Below are 20,902 nucleotides of genomic sequence, written 5' to 3'. Positions count from 1 at the left end.
TATATGAGCACCATTGTCCTTGTTCAATGGATAACTCAAGAGCTATTGCTGAAAGGGAGAGCAGAATATTAGCACTTAACTAGAGCTTCATTGATTTGGGTGTGACTATCAACAGGTTTTCCTAGGATGCAGTGATTTACAGGTAAGGAAGGCTAGGTTTAATTCAGTATGTTAACATTAGCTCTTCACACACTATGTTTGCTGAAGACCTTGCTGGTTTCTCTGAAGCAGAGCTGTGAAAAAAAACATTTATCACTCAGTTGGATTTTCCCTCTTTGAAACTAGGTCATGTTTCGTCCTCATAATTTATGATGACAGAAACTTTAAACAGTCTTCTGATTCATCTTTCAGCATTTAATTAAAACAATTGTTTCTCTTCAATAGGAACAGTCACATGTCCGATAACAGTGTAGTGATGGACTTTACTTTAAAATAGAAAATAGTGCTGTCAGGGAACAAAATGGTTTAACTGCCATAATGTGTTCCTTAATCTGTCCTTTAAGTGCATAGTCTAGATAAGCATGTATCAGAGATGACAGGTCATTTTCCCCAGCAGGTAGAGATTATGCATTTGCACTCACTCAGCTGATTTACTCTCCCCTCTCACATTTAATCTCCCCATCACTATGGCTGCTCTCCTGTCCAGACAGTTATTAGACAGAGAGAAGCTGTCAATCACAGCCAGTATCACACACTTGACTTGTCTGGCCTCTTCTGGAGATCCATGTGAATCAATAGCACATACTGTTATGAGCTGTCACACTGTCAAGACTTCAAAATTGAGGTTGGCTTTATTGACCATAGCTTCAGGTAAGATGTGGAAAGTTGTTTTTTTTTAAACTGTGTTCATATTGCAAGAAGCTTGACCTTTTAGTGTCAAGGACAAAGATACAATCTGTAAATTTATAAGAGGAAAACCATAGAAGAAAACACACTGAGTATGCTTTACAATGTGTCTTACCAGGACTAGGAGTCTAGTCTTGTCTGAGCTTACTCTCCCGAGCTAAAGGCTAACACCACCATACTAGAATGTTCTGAATAACAATACATCTTTAGCACCCAAGTTCTACTTATTTTTCCTATGGCTGTTTCCGAAACCACGTACTACAACATACTGCATACTGAGCTAATGGTTAGCATGCTGTTCCACCATACTTAAAAGCCTGTCATCTCCAAATCATGTCACTTTATCATTGAAATATTTCCAGTCCAAGCTTTGTAGGCTAAGCTAGCATGACATACAATCTGTAAATAGGATTCATGTATACCTGCCATGTGGTTATTTGAGTGTTACTTAAATGTATTGCAATATGATAACCTTATCCACCTTATTCCTATCCCCCATGATTCTCTGCGGGAAATATGGGCACAACTTCCACTCCGTTCTGTCTGGGACTTTACATAGAAATGAGACGCTGAAAGTGATTATTAGAGTAATTTGGATACCAAAATATGTAAACTTCAACTGTTTCACTTTAAACGGTATAATGCTATTATTTCTCCGCCCTCTACTAGAGAGTACAAAGTGGCGACATTACCTCAGATAACCTAGACAAGCATATTTAACCAACTTTATGAGCTTCATATCAGTATAGAAAGAGACGATCACATTTTGTTAAAAAGAGTTTGGACACCACCTTCAGATAAATTTCTAATTTGTGGGGTTGCTGAAATGTTCATTTCACAAACTAATACCTCTTAAAATGTGGGGATTATATTCATAAAACCAAACAATCCAAAAATGTAACTTTGTCACGTTACTGGTACCACGACCGAAGCAACAGGTACTGAGCATTACAGAAAATATTATTTCAAACCTTCAGCTCATATTGATGTAACAAAAATGAAGCGGTATTTATTGCAGCAAATATTTATTTCAGAAGAACTACTGTTGACACTAAATTACTGTGGTAAGCCCTTGTAAGAATCGCGTTTTTGCTTTTGTTGTTACTGTACGGGAAGTTCCAACCACATTTATAGCTACAGTAGACCTTTAGCTTTAGCACCGGAAGTTTCGCCCATATTCAGATTTACAGTAGCGGCCCCAGGAATAAGGTGGATATTTAAGCTGATTGTTAGCTGGCTAGCAAACTCCACTATTAGCCTTAGAGACTTGATGCATTGTGCGGGGGATTTGTAAAAGAAAAAAAAAGTGCTCCTAGATTGAACATTTTTGCCAGTCTACTGAACATCTGGGGATTTCTCCACACACTAAATTTCACGTTATCATACAATTAATATGGTATGTACTACATACTCAAAGTGATGGCACACTCTGTGTGATTAGTGTGAGAGTTTTGGGACACAACCTGTGTCAGTTGCTGAATTGGCATGTTAGCATTATTACTAAACCCAGATTGTGTCAAGGATCATAAAAGTTGAATCACTGAAGTGTCCAGGGAATACAGAGACTTTGACCTCATGTAGTAATTTCTGCAGTTAATGTCATTCTGTTGTTGGCAGCAGATCTTAAGATGAGGGGAATCAAAAAAGTTGGTTTCATCAACTAGGAATCATGAATATGTGTACGTAACTTTATGATAGTCCATCCTACTGTTGTTGAATACACTTATAAGTCAAGGCTGATTTTTTTCTCAGAAATGTCTGCAAAGATATTATTATTTAATATCTATAACTGACCCAATCCAGTTTTTCACTTCATAAAGATAATTAAACCTATGATTATCAGGTGAATATAGAAAATCTAAAAAAATGAGCAACATTTTCACTCTGTTATTTTTGCTCTCTCTTTCCTGTTGGCTTTTATTGAGTGACCTTTGCTACCTGCTGCTACATCTGCGGTTTAGATTTAACACATTCACCTTTTTTTATATTTGATAACGTAAACTGTCTTTGTATTTTGTTTAACTTGTGTTCCATTTATGGGCCATATTTAAAAAAAAAAAAAAGTTGTTTTTTTTGTCTCACTTTCTTAAATGCTGACAAGGATATCCAAAAAGCCCTGTTAAAACTTAAAAGTCTGGCACCTTTCCCAGCATCACTACCTTACTTTAATGATTGACAAGCTGTGTGATTGTACCTCTCTGGCTATTTCCATTAAGATACTCTCTTTAGCTGTGTAGCATGGCTTACTGTAAATATGACATGATCCAGACTTTGTTTGAAATTCAGTGTTTATGTTAAGACCCCAGTTTGGATTAACTCCTGGTGTAAAGTACAAAAGAGCCCAATAACCAGGACATGCTCACAGATGGTGGCTGGATCATACAGAGGATTGACCTTGTTTCCTTCTCAGATCTGGATTTGATTGTGTATAATCCCAGCCCACTGACAGGCTGACCGATCATCTGTGGATAAAACTAACGTCAGCAGTTTCTTGTCTCTCTTCAGAGAAAAAGATGAAGAACCGCAGAACAGACTCAGTTTGAATATGACCTTCATGCACCTCCTGAGGACCAAAGCTGTAAAAACAGCAGGCCTGGTGAGCATGAGGGCGTGATGCCAAAGTATTCTTACTGTAGTACTCTTAAGCAAGACACTGAAACATTTCCAGACACATAACATGTGTAATAGTATCTGCATGTTCTCTGATCCTGTAGGTTGTAAAATCTGACTCTGTGAGCTGTAAATAATTACTACTGGATATCTTTTTACCTCTCGATTTATTTTCTCCTAAAGTTTTTTTTAAATCCATAGCGTTAATTAAACCATTGCACCTATTGGAAATTTATTAAAAAATAAAAAACAGAAATATCACATTGACATAAGTATTCAGACCCTTTGCAAAAACACTAGAAATTCAGCTCAGGTTCCTCCCATTTCTTATGATCATTTCTGAGATGTTTCTACACCTTGATTGGAGTCCACCTGTAGTAAATTAAATTGATTGGACATGATTTGGAAAGGAACACACCTCTCTGTGGAAGGCCTCACAACCAACAATGCACACTAGAGCAGAAACCAAGACATAAGGTCAAAGGAACTGTATGCAGAGCTCAGAGCAGTTACATGCAAGTCTCACATCACAAAGTCCAATGTCAAGTGTCGGATGGCCAAGCATCATTCCCAAAGTCTGGGACGGGACCGACAGGTGGGCCGCGAAAGATTCTTTCAGGGTTGCCAAATGAGTTTTCTGAATCTCCTTGCTATAGTATTAAATGGGACATTTATTTTTACAGTAAACATTACAACCATATGAGGGGACTCCCCCCTATAACACTCACCTTCTCCATCATAATAACACTCAAAACAAGACAACCAACCACTGGATTGCAGAAGAGCTTCGGTCACAGTCATGGATGCTTGGCTAGTAAAAAGGAAAGACGTTGTTCCAGACCAGACAGCCAGTGAAGGCCCAAGGGGCTGAGCATGCAATGAAAGACCATGTGACAAAGGTAAAGTGGCCCCCTCCATTCTCATAAAACAGAAAGCACCAGATTGATTGAACTAATGTTATCCAAGATAGCACCAGTTATCAGCTCAACCAACCAGCTGAGGGTGGCGCAGAAGGCAGACTTGAGAGGTCATCACGTATGGAAAACACATTTGTTGGGTCATGATGACTGGTACCTTCTTAAATGTTGGTCATCAGATCATTACCTGCCTGACTGCATCATCTCAACTGTGAAGTTTGGTGGAGGAGGGATAATGGTATGGGGCTGTTTTTCAGGGTTTGGTGTAGGCCCCTTATCTCCAGTGAGGGCCAGTCTTGATGCCTTAGCAGACTAAGAGTACGCTTCCAACTTTGTGGCAACTGTTTGTGGAAGACCCTTTTCTAGTCCGACATGACTGTGCCTCAGTGCACAAAGCAAGGATTATAACCCTCAACCCCATAAAGCACCTTTGGGATGAAATCTATCACTGAAATGTAAAAGAGATCTTGATCTCAATGGGTCTTTATCTGGTTAAATAAAGGTTAAATAAAATTAAAAGATAGACTAGAACAGAGATTGCAAGTCAGGCCTTCTCATCCAACATCAGTGACTGTCCTCATAAATTCTCTACAGAATGAATGGGCATAAATTCCCACAGAAACGCTCCAGAATCTTGTTGAAAGCCTTCAAGGAAGAGTGGAGGCTGTTATAGCCTTGAAAGGGGGGTCATCTCCTTACTCAAGTACTTGTGTGTGAATTCAATGTGATTAGAGTCTCTGTTGGTGTGATAGGTGGCCAGATACATTTTTCCATATAGTGAAGAATAATTACATTTTCATTTTTTATGATTGTGGATAGCTAAAATCATAATTGTGGTTGAAACTCCATCACCCAACACTAGGTGGTGCCAAAACTGACACAAACTGAAAGTTCCTCACAGGAGCTTTTACAAAAATAAAAGGATGTTTTTTTGGGGGTTTTTTTTGGCTTAAATCAATTCAGTAAGTGAAAGGAAAAGCCTCAAAGACTTTTGGTTGTGTGCAGCACTGTTTCAGTAATTGTTAGTCAATGTGAGGGATCCTCACACACAGCACCATCCTGTTTATATCTAAGGCCATGTGCGAGTGTTAATGCACCCCCTGGATCCATGGACGGATGGTGGGAGGGGGCGAGTTCAAAAGGACACGCGGAGAGGAGGGGCGGAGCATGGAGCAGCCGCAGCTCCACCACCTGCCACCCACTGGGTTGTGTGTAGGTGGGGTTTAGGGACCCATGGGGAGGGGATTTTGGAGGACATGCATCCCAGTTTTAGTTGCATCTTCTCACGTGAGCATAGGCACAGAGACACAAAAAAAACAGACCTGCCCCTAATCTACACTCTAAATCTGGCCCAGAATGAGATTTGGCAATAATCTGACCCTCCTTTAGACAAAACACCAGCGTGGCTCACATGCAAGCTGCAGAACAAAAACACAAAGGATGTTTATGCTGGGGTGGGCTGAAATTCCTCTCTTTATCTGGACCAAAACACTGGATGTTAGGCCACCTTTAGGATCTAAAAACACCTCAAACAGACTGAAAAAAATAGTCCCTATGGAATCTCTTAATGTGATGACATACTTTCAAAATGCATGACCTTTGCTGCATTAGCTGTTGCAGAAATAAAACTATAAAAAGGGTGTAAAGGTCGACACTTAACCTCACTTTGTGTGTTTTTAAATGTAATATCCATGTGATTGCACACCACAGCTATTGCAGTTTAGGACTACAAAGAGCACCTTGTCTTCTCACATAATCCTGTCTTTTCCTGAGCTTTGGTGGCTGGCTGTTGTTGTGTAATAAGTGAAGCAGAGTGCAGGGTTTTCCTGAGGGAGAGGACCAAGGAGAGAATATGAAAGCCGCAGCTCAGAGGTCAACAACACAGAGGCCTTGAACCAGAAACTGATCAACTGAACAAAGACGCTCCACTGCATCCCTTTCATGCTACGGCAGAAGGTCAAATTTAGTTGGGGACACCTTTGAACCACAAAGGATTGTGGGTATTTTAAGAGGTACCTGCAGATTATAGCGCACCTACTGGGATGCTTTAATAAACAATGAGAGAAACAAATCCTTTCATGGAGTCCGCTCTGTCTTGTGATCTCAGGAAAAGGGAGGAAATGTTAGAATATAGGCCACAGACTCTGTCTTCTCTGGCTGATTATTTTTCCCTGCAAGCTTGAACTATAAATAATGCAAAGACACCTCCCCTTCCCCCCTCCTCCCTGAACATGCACATAAAACCCCGTTTTTTTTTTCAAGGGTATCCCCGTTTTTCCCTGCACAAAACTCCCACCCTGTTCACTTTTTAATTTGCTCCATCTCTTTCTTTTCCCCCTCCCCCTCTCCTTCCCATTTATTCCTCTCTTTTCCCAATCCCCCTCTGGTCTCCCTTTCATTCTCTGCCCCTCTCGGCCTTGTTTTAAAGATCCCTCGTTCTCTGTGAAGGCTGCAGTGTGGCAGATAAGACGCACAGAGGACAGAATGATAATCATGTTTAGCCGCAGCAGTGATGCCGGCCAGCGTTCAGTCTGAGTGTGAGTCTGCAGGAGAGCGTGCAACGCTGTTTTGTTACGCTGTGTCCCCATATGACTCCATACCATTACAGTGAGTGTGACTGGGAGAACGGGGAAATAAAGCACTTACTCCGTAGTGATAGAATGACAGACTTGTACCACTTCCTCTCCTTGTCCTGACACCTTTGCTGTCAAATCCTTTTCTTTCCTCTACATCCTTTTTGCCTTTTAATTTTCCTTCTTTTTCCTGAGCCTGTCTTGTGTGCTTTTATAAACTTTTTTTTACATTTCCCTTTCTTTCTCTTGGATTCCCCCTTCCCTTCTTCCTCTTCCCTGTCTTTTTTCCTCATTTACTCTCTTCAAAAATGTCTTCTTTCCTATTTCCTCTGTTCCTTTCCTTAAATCCTTCTTTCCTCTTAATTGCATCCTTTTCCCTTTCTTTTCTTTCCATTCCTTGGCTTTCCTTCCCTTAGATTTCTTTTCCTTTCCTTCCCTTACCTTTCCTTTCCTCATCTTTCCTTTTCTTTCCTGTCCTTGCCTTGGCTTTCCTTTCCATTCCTAACCTTGGCTTTCCTTGTCTTAGCTGTCCGTTCCTTTCCTTTCCTTCCCTTGGCTTTCCTTTCCTTTCCTTTTCTTTCCTGTCCCTACCTTGGCTTTCCTTGTCTTAACTGTCCATTCCTTTCCTTTCCTTCCCTTGGCTTTCCTTTCCTTTCCTTTTCTTTCCTGTTCCTACCTTGGCTTTCCTTGTCTTTCCTTTCCTTGCCTTTCCTTTCCTTGGCTGCTTTCCTTTGCTTGACTTTCTCTTCCTTCCTTCCTTCCTTCCCTCCTTCCTTGCTTCTTTCCTTTTCTTCTCCTCGCCCCATTTGTTTTCTCGTTGCCCCTTTTTTCTTCAGTCTCATCCCTTCTTTGTTCATCCTCTCCTCTCAAATTATCCCTTTCCCCTATAGTCTCTCTTTCCTTTCCTCCCACTCTTTCTTTCTCCTTGTCCCATCATTTCTTCTCCTTGTATTCCCCTTCTTCCCTCACTTTTCTTGTCATTTTCTCTTCCTTTCTCTGCTCCTCTGATCTCTCTTGTTCATTATTCCTCTTCCCTTGTGTGTCTCCCTCCTTTTCCTCCCACCTCTTCTGCTGTATCCTTTCATCCATCCCTTTCTTCTCTCCTCTCACTTCCTCCAATCTCCTTTTCTTTCTTCTCTTCTCCATTTCTCATCTTCTTTTCTCCAATTTATCCCCCACTCTGTTCCTTTTTTCTACTTCCCTCTTCTCCTCTGCTTCATCCTTTCCCCCTAACCTCTTCTGTCCCTCTCTCATTTTATTCTACCTTTCCTTCCCTCTGTTCCTCTCTCCTCTCCCACCATGACAGAAGAGGAGGAGGATCTTTCCGGCAGGCCCAGCCCCCCCTGTGCTCTGACTCGTCCGTACTGTGTGACAGGGGAAGGCTGGGCTGTCCCGAGCTTTATCTAAACACACACATAAACACACACACACTGAGCCTCCGTGCACTCAGCTCAAGCCCTCTTAAAGCTGTTTTCCTGCTAGAGATCAGCGCGAGCTAACGACACACAGCTGCTTCTCTCGGAGACAGAAGGACAAGAGGAGAGAGAAGAGGAGGGAGGGCAGGACGAAGAAGAGGAGGGAGGAAAACAAATCCACCAGCAGCTTCTTAACTTCTCTGTCTCTGTGCTGCAGCTCGCTCATCTACAGGGAGTGTTTCTGCTCTGGTTCAGGACTTTTTCATTCTAAGGAGAGGAGAGGTTGGAGTTCACATGACATAATCGGAGTGAATGGGTTGCCATGGTGACTCACTCAGGGAGCCTGACCCGTGCAGAGTGAATGGAGAGAGCACCAAGTGAGCGATAAACTAACAGAGGGGAGTCACCAGAAAGAGAGAGAGAAGAAGGAGAAGAGGAGAGAGAGAGAGGAAGAGGAGTGGTGGATATCAGAGGGAGCAGAGCAGAGGCTGAGAATGGAGGACGGCTTTTCCAGCTACAGCAGCCTGTATGACACCTCATCACTGCTACAGTTCTGCAACGGTAACACCAACTAATCCTCTTCCTCACCCTTCCTCCCCCCATCCATCCTGATGCATGTTGTCCCTGTGGGTTTGACATGTCACCAGCTGACTGGCTAAACTTGACACCAAGTAGAGACGTGTGTTTCTGCTGCTAGACAGGAGCTATTTTAGCTACTGTGAAAAAATGTCTTATCTTTACTGTTAAAGCTCCCATGAGGAGTTTTTAGCTGCTTATAAAACTGACTTAAATTAAGACTGATGTCTCAAACTGCTACAGGGTAGGTGTCAGTCATGGTGACAGTGCAGAAGCAGGCTTTATTTACATTTTCCACAACAAATGTTCTCTATGAGTTGTACATGTCTGTTGAAAGAAAACAAGGTGACAAAACAGTGTTTATACTTACTGGAGAAAAATCTGCATGATGTGCTGCTTTTGTCCACAGGAGGCATCAACTTACACAAATTGAAAGTTCCTTACAGGAGCTTTAAAGTATACTTCTGTAGCAGATTGACTGGCCAGATTCCCTGTTCACCATCAGGGAAATCCATCTTGCTACAAAGTTTGTGCCATAGTGCCAATCAGCGTCATTCGAGGAGAACAAGGCGGGACTGGTTTGGTTGTACCGGAAGCTGATAGTAATGTCTGCCACCAGTGTAGCGATTAGCTTGGATGTAGCTATAGTATAGCAGCAGTTTTCTCGGAATTGGGCCACATTTCTTCATCAAAACAAGAGCAAAGAGCTGCACTGAGAGGTTCTCTTGGCAGAGCAGAAGTTGTTGCAGGTCTATTACTGGCTTTGGCATGAATTTTATACCCCGTAGTTCATGAACTATGGTAGCGCTAGCTTGTAGAGCTCAGGCTAGTACTGGAGCTGCCCATGCCTACTACCTCGTCTTGTCTTGTCACTCTGATTGGCCCATAAAAAAATTAAAAATAAAAAATAAAATTTGATGGGCATAACATTCTTCCAATCACTTTGAAGTCCTGCCCTTCCCAAACATATTTTGTGGGAGGTTTCCCAGATGAATATGAAATATGTCCATGCAATGGATATATGTAACAGGTTAGCATTTCAGGTTAGCTCAAAATTGCACAAGACAGAAAACTCATGAATATTCATTGATTGATATATGGACAGAGTAACCTGACACGCCAGATGGATTTGTTTCACACATCCATCTGGCAAAGCTTCAATAGGAAATGTTTGAGAAAAGGCAGAGGCTTTGAAAAAGCTCAGACTGTGATTGGATGAACGTTCTGTCTATCACATCTCTATGGGCCAATAAGAGCAACAAAACACGTGACATAGCAGCTATCGAGCTGTGCGTGCACAGCTACGGGGAATAACGCAAAACATGGCAACTATAGACTTTTGTCGTTTTTGAAAACAAAACAACTCACCGCTCTTCTTTGTTTTTCTTTTAATGAAGAATTGTTAGCAATTTCTGATAAAACTTACGCTTTAGCAGCATCCACGCTAAGCTCTTCCGCCACAATTGCACCGGCATCTTGCTGCTGCTTGTTTATGTCACGACTCTGCCGTGCCTGAAAGTACTGCCCCTCGTCGCTGATTGGTCGTATCCATCTGCTTTGTAAGGTTATGGACAGAGGAGATTCACAGGAAAAAAAAATCACTATTGTGCAATAGCCAAATCAGAGTGCATGATTTTATTTTTTGCTTTTGCTATAGCACCATGTCAAACTTTGCAAAAAGAATCTTGTCCTGTCTTTGCAGACTGACTAGCAATACTGCAAGTGTGATCCTGACCAAACATCATATGTTGTCGTCAGGACTGTCTTTGTGACTGTGTAGGCGGTGTAGGTCAAGGGATGTCAATCATTGCACAGAAGCGCTCTGTGTGATGCTAGTCATCTTGTGCTCTGAAAAGACTAAAATGACAAAGAAACTCCTCCTGATCTATCAAAAGGAGGAGAGTATCGCCTAGCTACGCTTCAAAAAGAGTTTGAGGTATGACTGTGGATTACGTTAAGAAATTAGCCCAGTTAGCCAGTTGTGTTAGTGTTGCATTAACTTAAAAATGTATTTATTTCAGATCTATTTTTCTGAGTTGATAGAACACTTTTTTAATTTGAAGTAAACAGTACTTGATCACTCTACTTGTCATTGTACTCAGATAATTTGACAATCATGCCATAGCCAGCATAGTTTTCCCAGAATGCCTTTGGACATTAGGCACCATGAGTGAAGTTTCCCACTGAGTTAGACAAATCCCAAAGGGATATACTGAACTCAGTGGAAGAGCACTTTCTGAATCAAAGTGCATCTTTCATTCTTTGTTACTAATGGTAAATCAAATCAGCTTACTTTGGGTGGCATGATTGTTCAAAATAAAGACATAAGGGATAATTGCAGTGGATGAGAAACATGTAAATTATATACTTCAATTTGAGTCATACTAAAAAAAAAAATACATTTCCACTACTTAAAAACTTGAAATAATCAGTTCTGGAAAATATTTAGAGTATTTTCAACTTATGTGGTTTTACAGTGCAGAGGGGAAACACTAGGTGATGTTGGGAATTGTATAAAGTCACTCTGGTGGGTGTCAAGCTAGATGGAGGATGCAAGAAAAATTCAGACACCCCAGTTTTGTTGAACCGTGCGGTGTCTGGCATCTTTAACTTTGTCCAATGTCATTCCTGATGTTCATATTCACGCGGATGTTTTACAGTGGGCTGCAACGATGCATAAATCTGGCTAAATCTGTGAAGTCTTGGGGAGGAAACGCCCAAAACATTCACTGACTGGACCTCCGCTTCTTTTTGCCTTGATTAAATGAGAGCTAACTTGGGACCATTATGAATTGTACACATACACAGAGGTTATTTACAGAAGATATACTGTGGAAAGTGAGAACATTTCAGATGAAAAATGTTATGCTTTCGCCCTTCTTTTTTCAACCTGGCAAATATTTAGCCAGAGAACTTGGCAAACATTAGATCATGAATATATTAGTGAGGACATTTTCAGAAGCAAAATATCAGAGGGATTGAAGAAAAAGCCCTGCAATCTTTTATGTTAAATTGCATTTTTACTCAGTGTAAGCCTAGCAGAACTTCAGCTATAAAACTAGCTTTGTAAGCTTTTATTGTCATCATGTTGACAGAGTACATGTACAGTAGATTTGGAAAAAAGTCTCCAGAAATCATGGCCAGAATAAGGTCAACAGTGAATGTGAGCCAGCAGCCATCAGGAGAGCCAATAAACAAAGACAGAGCAGTGGTTAGCTCACAGGGATGCCCTGATTACTCCGGTTCTGCTTGATGTGATGAGGGCTCTGTTATGAATATATTTCCTCCCTGTTGGCTGGATGACACAGAACAAGACAGACACTATGGCTCATGTTGCCCGCTGAACTAATGTCATTTATTTCATGCAGAGGGAGAAACAGAACTTCAGGCTGCTTGTGCTTTTGGGTGGGAGAGGGAGAGAGAGGGTGACTCAGGGAAGAGGGAGAGCAGTATGACACATCAGGATGACATCAGTTTGGGATTTATTTCCAAGAAGTTTGAGTTTCTTTTCGTTTCTCTTTAAAGCTCTATGTTCTACTCAGAATGCGCTTATATCCCTCCAGAATATTAAGTACGGTTGTGTTTTGAATAAGACTACAGTATGTTACTGTCTGCATACTAACAAACTACAGTTAGTGAGCCCCATACACAAAGGGGATTATCCCCAGCACAACGACTGGTGTCTCCAATAGAGACCACCACTGTATGAGAGGGAATTTAAAATAGGCAATGCTGATTTGAGTGGATTTAGTGTGGCGGTCCCACTAAAAAGTCCCTTCTCGGGGGCGTGCAGATGGCCTAGTGGTCTAAGGCACCGCTCAGGCGGCCGAATCCAGTCTGTGGCCCTTTGCCACTCTCTCTCCTGCTTCCAATTCTATCCCCAATTGATTGAAGGCATGAAAAGCCCAAAAATAAACCTTAAAAAAATCTTGAAAAGTCCCTTCTCAACCACTCCGTGTGGATCCAGTCTCCTTGGCAGAGACCATATAGTTAACAGTGTAATTGCTGAAACATGGAGTAGGGGGATATCCATCGGTGGATAATGAAAAAATCTATAATATCTACTGCACAGGGTAAGCACCAGTAATCAATAGGATGGGGGAATACTGGAGTCTATTAGAGCAAACCCTGGATGTTGAAATCACACAGAGGTGTCTCCCTCCATGAAAGCTGGGTACCTCTCTGCTGTCATGAATCACTGATGAGGGGAATCTAGTTAAAAGCTTTTTATCCCTCATGGACTGCTCCTCATTAAAGTTATAGTAATTGCAGAGACATAGATGCAGACAAAGAAACAGAGATGCAGAGGCTTATAGTTCACATCTAATGTGAAAAAATGAAAAGGCAGTGTTAATATTCCTATTTCTAGGTTCCCATAACACTAATGAGAATAGCATATCTGCCGAATTTTTATGAAATGCACCGCAGTGAGATCATTCAGTATCAGTATTCAGTAACAAGAATGAAAGTTTCAAGTTTCATGTTAGAAAACAGAGTTCAACCTAAAGTTACTGCAGAAAGAGACGATATTTCAGCATTTCTGCTCTTGTTTTGAGTTCCTGTATGATGAGCAAAGTGCTGACAGTGCCAAAGATAACAACTGAGGTTTCTATCGGATTGACCTGAAAAACAGGTGTAGCAGTCGTACAGTCTCTCTATGACTATGTTTGAGGAAACAAGGACTTTAAAGAATTTTAAAAATCACAGTGCAGGTGCAGCATGTTGGTTTCGCACGTGTAACCCTCGAGGCTCAAAGGTTTGGTGAAGATGTCGTTTCAGAATGAACCTAAGCAGGAGGCTGGCAGCATCTTAATCACCCCTGAAAAATACTAAATTCACCAAGCTGAATATATACAACTTATATATATGGGATATAACTTCCAGAATGGCATTCTGGCCTCATTGACAATGACCAGTGCAGATTAGCTGTATGTGTGGGACAAGATAAACAGCGGTTAATCCAGTGGTTTCCAAACCTTTAGCTGCATTAATATTGTAAATATTGCCATTAGCCAAAAGTAGGCTACATGTAGCTATTGTGTGGCTCAGACTAACATTAGCTGCAGTCAATTAGGCACTTAAGTTTTTAAAGTAAAGCTGTTATAATCAAATACTTTTTACCTAAATTATCGCACACATCAAGGCATCAAATGTATATTTTTATATAATCTTATTAAAAATGCAACCCCCTTTACTTAAAACAGAATAAAATGGGTTAAAAAGAAAGTGGAATTTTATTTTAAAAGAAGCAGAAATGGGCTAAAAGTGACAAAATGGATAGACAGAGGAAAGAAATAGGTGGAAAGTGGCAAAAATGAATTAGGTGGCCAGAACCAGCAGGAAAATTGGGTAAACTGGTTACAATTGACAAACTGTGACTTAAGTGTTAAAAATGGTCTTAACAAATAGTGAAATGGGGTTGAAATTGGCAAAAATGGGACTAAAAAGTGTTAAAATAGACAGGAAAAGGTAGTGGAAAGGGTTTAGAAATGGCAAAATGGCTCAAAGTGGCAGAAATGGGATATTATAAGTAGTAAAAATGGGTTTAAATGAGCACAAATGTGTATAATGTGGCTAACATGGGTAAAGGGAATAAAGGAATAGGTGGAAAGCGGTAGACATTGGTTTAAAGTGGCAAGAATGGGAGAAAAATGTGGTGAAATGGGATTTATAATGCCAAAAAATGGGTAAGGGGTAAGAAAAGGCAGACAGTGGCAAAAACTGGCAGGAAAAAGCATTTACATGGGCAAAATGGGTTACAAGCGGCAGAAATGAGTAAAAAAAAAAGGGAAGAAATGGGATCTTTAAAGTAGCAAAAATGGGTTAAAAGAGGCAAAATTGTGTTAAAAATGCACTGATACTATTAATAAACCACACCTGGGGAGGGTCCCATGGGTTTGCCAGGAGCTCAGCCAAATCTGTGGGCGGGCCTGGCTACAGCTAACAGGAAGTTAAGTTGAATTGCATTGTGTTTCAACCCTGCCTTTTCATATTTACTTTACTTTGTTCAAGGCTCCATAATTTTGTAAGTTAACACATGCTGACTGGGATTTGGAATGCTGTTTGGTAATCTTGTGTAAATTCAGATAATTAAGTCAAGACCCATGGTCTTCATTTAGCTGGCTCATGATTACACACTTTTGCACATGTTGCCATATCATGGCTAGCACCCTGTGGTGGAGCCTGTGAGTTTACTTTTCTAGTGAAGTTGTTTGCAGTCCTTCAAAATGTCATGTTTCCTCTCTGAGAAAAGGCTGATTAAGTAAGACATGTAGCTCAGAGGCTGTTGCCAGGGATTTCTAAACCTTCAACCCTCTGTTCTCTCTCTCCATCATTTTTCTTCACAAGCACAAAAAAACACCCACCTAGAAATGTGGCAAGGAGAATAGACCCTGTTCCTCGTTCCAACAGACTGCATAATTGGGTGAGCCTTACTTAAGAAGTGTTTGTTTGAGTCCATGAAAGTTGCTCACACATCTGTAGGAACACTGTGTTGATCCTGCAGGCAAAGTGATATCATACTGCTGTCCAGCTGCACCCAGTTCCACTTAAAGCGAAAGTCAATGATGTCATCCATGGCCTCTTCCTCTCTCTCTCTCTCTCTCTCTCTCTCTCTCTCTCTCTCGTCCCGTGTGTTGTTGAGCATCCAACCACGCTAATGTTCAGAGACTAGGTCAGCTAAACTGTAGACACACGCACAGACTGCGTGCTTTGTCCTCAGGAGGTCACAGCCACAGTAGCTCATCAGGCTAGCTGAAAATTAGCCTCATTACACACTCCGACACGCAGGCTGATTGCAGCTGATGGAGGAAGTACATTCTTTAGAAGAGCTCTTGTTTTCTGAGTCAAATCACTTCAATTGCATTTGCAGCCTAGTAGTGCTGGAGAAGAGGACAGTTTATATTGAATTAGTCAGTATTGTGCTTCTGGTAATGTGATTGTGGTTGTTTTTATAGGATTAACTGTTGTGTAAATGTCAAAAGGGCATGGAGTCATGTTTAATTTAAAGAAGAGTCACTTTAAAGAATCATGCTTGTTATCCTGACTTTGCCAGTTGTTAATTTCCCACTTTTGTAACTTTTGCCTTTTTTTTTGTTAAAGTGTTCTAACCTTTTCATGTCTTTTAAAAGAACCTCTTGCTGTAAAGGAACAATGTTTACATTATAACAAATCTACTGATAAGGTTTCCTTTCTGATCATTTTCTAGCTTTAACAAGTTTTAATTCACAGAAAGTAGAAAGGCAATCTCAAAAAATATTGGGCCAAAAGCATAAATGCTATAAATGTTAATTTAGAAAGTGTAAATTCCAAAAGTATTAATCCAAAAAGTATAAATTCTGGAAGTTGTCAATTCTAAAAGTAAAAATCACCTAATTATCAGCCCCAAAAGAAGCACTCCTGAATGTGTAAATTCTAAGTGAAGCAATCCTTGAAGTAGAAATCCTAAAAGTATTAAGTCCAAAATTCTTCATGCAAAATCATCAATATCAAACCATTCAATCAAAAGGTATCTGCTTCAAAAGAATCAACCCCAAAAGTACCAATAACAAAACTATCGATCTCAAAAATATCAATCTTTACAGTATCAACTCATAAAGGGAAAATTCCCACATTATCATCGCCAAAAGTATCAACTCCAAAAGTATTTGTACCAAAAGTTTTAATCACAAAATTATCATTACCAAAAGTTTCAGTCCCATAAGCATCAATCCCAAAGTATTAATCCCAAAAGAATTAATCTCAGAAATATCGATCCCTAAACCATTAACCCCAAGGAAGTATTCCCAAACCATAAATTCCATATGGATTTATCCCAGTAGTATCAACAATCATAAAAGTTTCAAATCCAGAAGTAAAAATCCCCAAAATTAACAACAGACGTATCAGTCCTGGTTGTAGTTATGCCCAAAGTGTCAGTTTCTAGTTTCAATCCCATAATTATCAGTCCTAAAAGTGTCAAATCCAAAAGTATCCAACCCCAAGACTATCAACCTCAGAATTATCAATTCCAAAAGAATTAGTCCCATACAAAAAATCTCAAAAATATGAACCCCAAAATAATAAATCTAAAAAAGTATTAATCTCAAAAGTGTGTGTCCCTAAACGATTAACCCCAAGAAAGCATTCCCGAAACATAAATTCCATATAGATTAGTTCCAATAGTATCAATCAACAATCATAAAGTTTCAAATCTAAAATCCCAAAATAATCAGCCCTAAAAGTAGCAATCCTAAAAATATAAATACCTAAAGTATTAATCCCAAAAGTATTGAAGACAGAAGTATCAGTCCTAGTGGTATTTATCTCCAAACTGGCAGTTTCTTTAGTGTCAGTCACATAATTATCAAATCCAAAAGTATCAGTCCCAAGACTATCAACCTCAGAATGATCAATTCCAAAAGAATTAATCCCAAATGATGGAATCCCTGACATATTTATCCTAAAAGAAGCATTCCCAAAAGCAGAAACTTTAAACCCAACTTTTTATACATCATAAAAGTATCAAAGTAGTAATCCCAAAAATATCAATCCCAGAAGTATTAACCACAGAAGTGTCAATGCTAATGGTATTTATCCCCAAAGTAGCAGTTTTCTATCTTTTAAATCTCATATCAATCCCAAAAGTGTCAAATCCAAAAGTATCAACCATAAAATTAATCAAAAAGTATCAATCGAAAAGGTTTCAACCCTAGAGATGAGATTTTCCACCATCAAAATTAACATCTACTGCATTGTTTACTTTTTTGGTGACATCCTTGTCAGGTTGAAGATGCGCCCAAAACTTTGGTTTCTGACTAAAATGTTACTAAGCTAAGCCTGATCAAAATTCCCCAAGTTGTTTCCCATAACACCCAGTTATACTGGAAGCAAACCTTGATTTAAAGTTACATTTGATAAGTGAAATATGTAGCCATCATGTCCACGATCATGACTGCAAACACACAAGATATTGCAATCTCTTGTTCCTTTCTTCCTAAAGCTCCTGATGTGTTAATAACTGACTCTGTTAATACATAAATCTAGCTCACTTAGACGCTATAATGCTCATGATCACACTCATGATCATCACAAAGCACCCAGTCTCTCTGTCCAATCAAATCCTCCAGCTTTAAATGTTGGCAGAAACTTGCTCTTGTACCTTTTGAACTAATGATGTCGGCTCGGATTTGAATCAAACATCCTTTTATCTTCACACTCTGCGATGTTCACCCACGGGTTCACTGACACAACCCTCGCTTTATACTGGCTGTGGCAGAAAACAATGAAGCCACCAGAATATTGCAGCAAGGACAGATGAAACTGAGAAATAGGAGCAGAAAAGGCGCACTGGTAGAATAAAAAGAGAAAGAAGTTTGAGTCAGCTGTAGTGCAGATTGAGGGGACATACGTGCCAGGAGGAGAGGTGAAAATGAAGTAAGACAGAGGCTTTTTTGATGTTTGTTGGAGGCGTTTGATTCACAGCAGAGGTGACATGAATCCATCCAGTCTCCTCTGCATCTTGGCTCAGCATCTATAGGTGTCTCTTCCAAACCCTGATTCATGATGGCACGTGTGGAGGGATTAGGATTAAAGATCACGTTACAGAGCGCAGTAGCCAAGGAAGGAAGTGGATGCCGGGGAGGAAGAGAAAAGTGTCAACGCAGAATCAAGTGTGACTTCTCTCCTTTATCAAAGATGCTATGGAGAAACTAAGATGTGTTCAGTAAATACGGATGTCACAAGACTTTGTAATGTAAATTACAACCAATACATGATGTAAAATTCTAGGGATGCACAATATTACTAGCATGATGTAGGTATCTCTAGCTGAAATTATGAATAGATATGTGGAGGTTTAGCAGAACTAATACACCTACCTCAGTTTAAATTAAAGTGTGCTCCAAGGATTGAAATTTAGCTCCAAACTACAGCTGATTTCACTCAGACTTGTTTTTGTGTGTCATTCCAAGCACTTTATCAGGATTGTCTCAGTGAACCACCCTGCAGACTTGTTGTTCAATCAGGAGAATTAATTTTAATTTGACAGTATAATCTCCACAAGAATTGTGGCATGTTTTCTTTTGTGCACTGCAGAGCTCTATCAGCATACTTCTAACAGGCAGATGTTATTTGAACACATTATTAAAACAAATACACTGTCATGATAAGAGAAACTGGTCAATTCTAATAAAAGAGACATTTGATATTCTCTACAAATCTTAAAGTGTTTTTTTTCTGATATGCTTATATTTCCAAACTTTCTATAGCCTAAGCTGATATCCATGTATTCACACCTTTTTTACTGGTAAAACACCAAGTGTCTCCAGTGCAAAGAGAGGCTGAGTCAAGCTGAGTTGAGAGAGGAACAGGGAAGTAGACAGTCTGGTAGTTGTTTTATACTTGGGACTTCTCTCAAAATGTTCAGGGTTTAGGTTGGCCTCCTTGAGTGTGTACCACCCTAGCCAGCCATCTACACCTGGTGGTACACTTGTATATTTTGCTGGTATTTAAGGCCGATGTATGATATGAACTGCCAGTATCTGTTGATACTGATATCATGCAGATGAGGCAAAAATGTGTTGTGAAAGATGAATGTATTCAAGATGTTAGAGGTAGTGTTGTAGTACTCAAGACCACCTTTTGAATGTCTTGGTCTTGAATCAAGAGCATCTTGTCTTGGTTATTTACTGGCTGTACTCGGGATTTTCCACAAAGACCTGTCGAGACCACTGTTGTAATTTGACTTAAAACAGCTGCCGTTAGATTGTTATGCCTCCTTGGAAACTATTCAAATGCCTTAAATGTCAGACACCTATAAAACCTCAGATCTTACAAACCAGTCTGTCTATTTCTAGTCAGAAATACCTCTTAACACTTACTTTAGGCCTCATTTACCTGTCTAATCTAGATAGACATCTCATTTTCAGATACTCATAACAATTCAGGACTTGTCAGTTGCTTTTTAATATGTACAAGGATTTATTTTTGATAAGGAGTTAAATTTGCTAAGATTGGAGGTTTTTGCATTGTGGTGCTTTGAAAACAAAGTTGAGGATACCTCGGTGTTTGCTGTCAAATCTATTTAAAAGGGAACTAAAATTAAAGAGCGAGTGTTTTTTTTACTGTTCAGTCTTATGTTTTTTTAACTGATTTTTATGGTCTTGGCTCACCTCGGTCTCACCCCCAAAAGTCTTGGTCTTGTCGTGGTCTCAGTGGACTCTAGTCTTAGGCATGTATTGGTCTCATATCGTGTAGTCTTGTCTTATAGGTATGGACAGTATAAGTGGCATGATATCACATCAGCAGATATTCGCTGAAAAATCTAATTATCGTATCAATATTCTGCAAAAGATTACCACCAACATATCTGCTATAAATATTCCCATATGTATGATTACGTTTGTGGAGATAGACGTACATACCAACAGACCTACGTCAGCTCAGGTCTTTTTCTTTGTTCATCCTCATTCCTTGAACTTTAAAGTATGTTTAAAGGACAGAATTTTTTTTCTTTCTTTTAACCTTTTAGCTTAAAAACCTGTGTTTTAAGGACTCAAGTTTTAGGTCTGAAATACAAGTTTAAATATAGCTAAAGACATCCGTAGAGGTCGACCGATATTGATTTTCCAGGAATGATACAAATGATTGGTCGTTCATAAGACTGACAGCCATTATATTTGGAACCAATATGCATTTATTTTGATACACATAGTGTACTTAATGAGGCAAAAGTAAAATGCATGATCAAAAAATGAAGACAAACAATAAGTCGAAACTACATCAGCATGAGAAACAGCACAGAGCAATACAGCAGGAGCAGGAAACAGGAAGTGATGCCATATGCTCATTGTGTCAGTGGCCCCCAGGCTAAAGAGTTGATTGGCTGATACTTATTGGACTTCTAGCCTATCCATAGAGGTGGGTGGGGAAACACAGTAACAGTACTGAAGTAAAAGTGCTGTTACTTAACAATAATAATTACTCA

At 39.9% G+C, this 20,902-nt stretch overlaps 1 protein-coding gene across 6 annotated transcripts in view; it reads left to right on the top strand.

Annotated features, from left to right (window-relative positions):
- eml1 (EMAP like 1) overlaps positions 1–20,902 on the top strand; it is an 84,119-nt gene that overhangs the window by 9,945 nt on the left and 53,272 nt on the right. For 5 of the 6 annotated variants that reach the window (XM_041812132.1, XM_041812131.1, XM_041812129.1 and 2 more), the window contains exon 1: positions 8,385–8,922. The exons of the other annotated variant lie outside the window; for it this stretch is intronic. In XM_041812132.1, coding sequence (XP_041668066.1) covers positions 8,856–8,922 — 67 coding nt within the window. In that variant the 5' untranslated portion in view covers positions 8,385–8,855. Of the gene's footprint in view, positions 1–8,384; positions 8,923–20,902 lie in introns of those variants that run through there. 6 annotated transcript variants of the gene reach the window in all.

Source organism: Cheilinus undulatus, linkage group 18 (genome assembly GCF_018320785.1).
Source record: "Cheilinus undulatus linkage group 18, ASM1832078v1, whole genome shotgun sequence".
Classification (NCBI taxonomy): Eukaryota; Metazoa; Chordata; class Actinopteri; order Labriformes; family Labridae; genus Cheilinus; species Cheilinus undulatus.
Note: the sequence above shows the minus strand (reverse complement) of the source record. Positions and strands in the feature narration are given on the sequence as shown.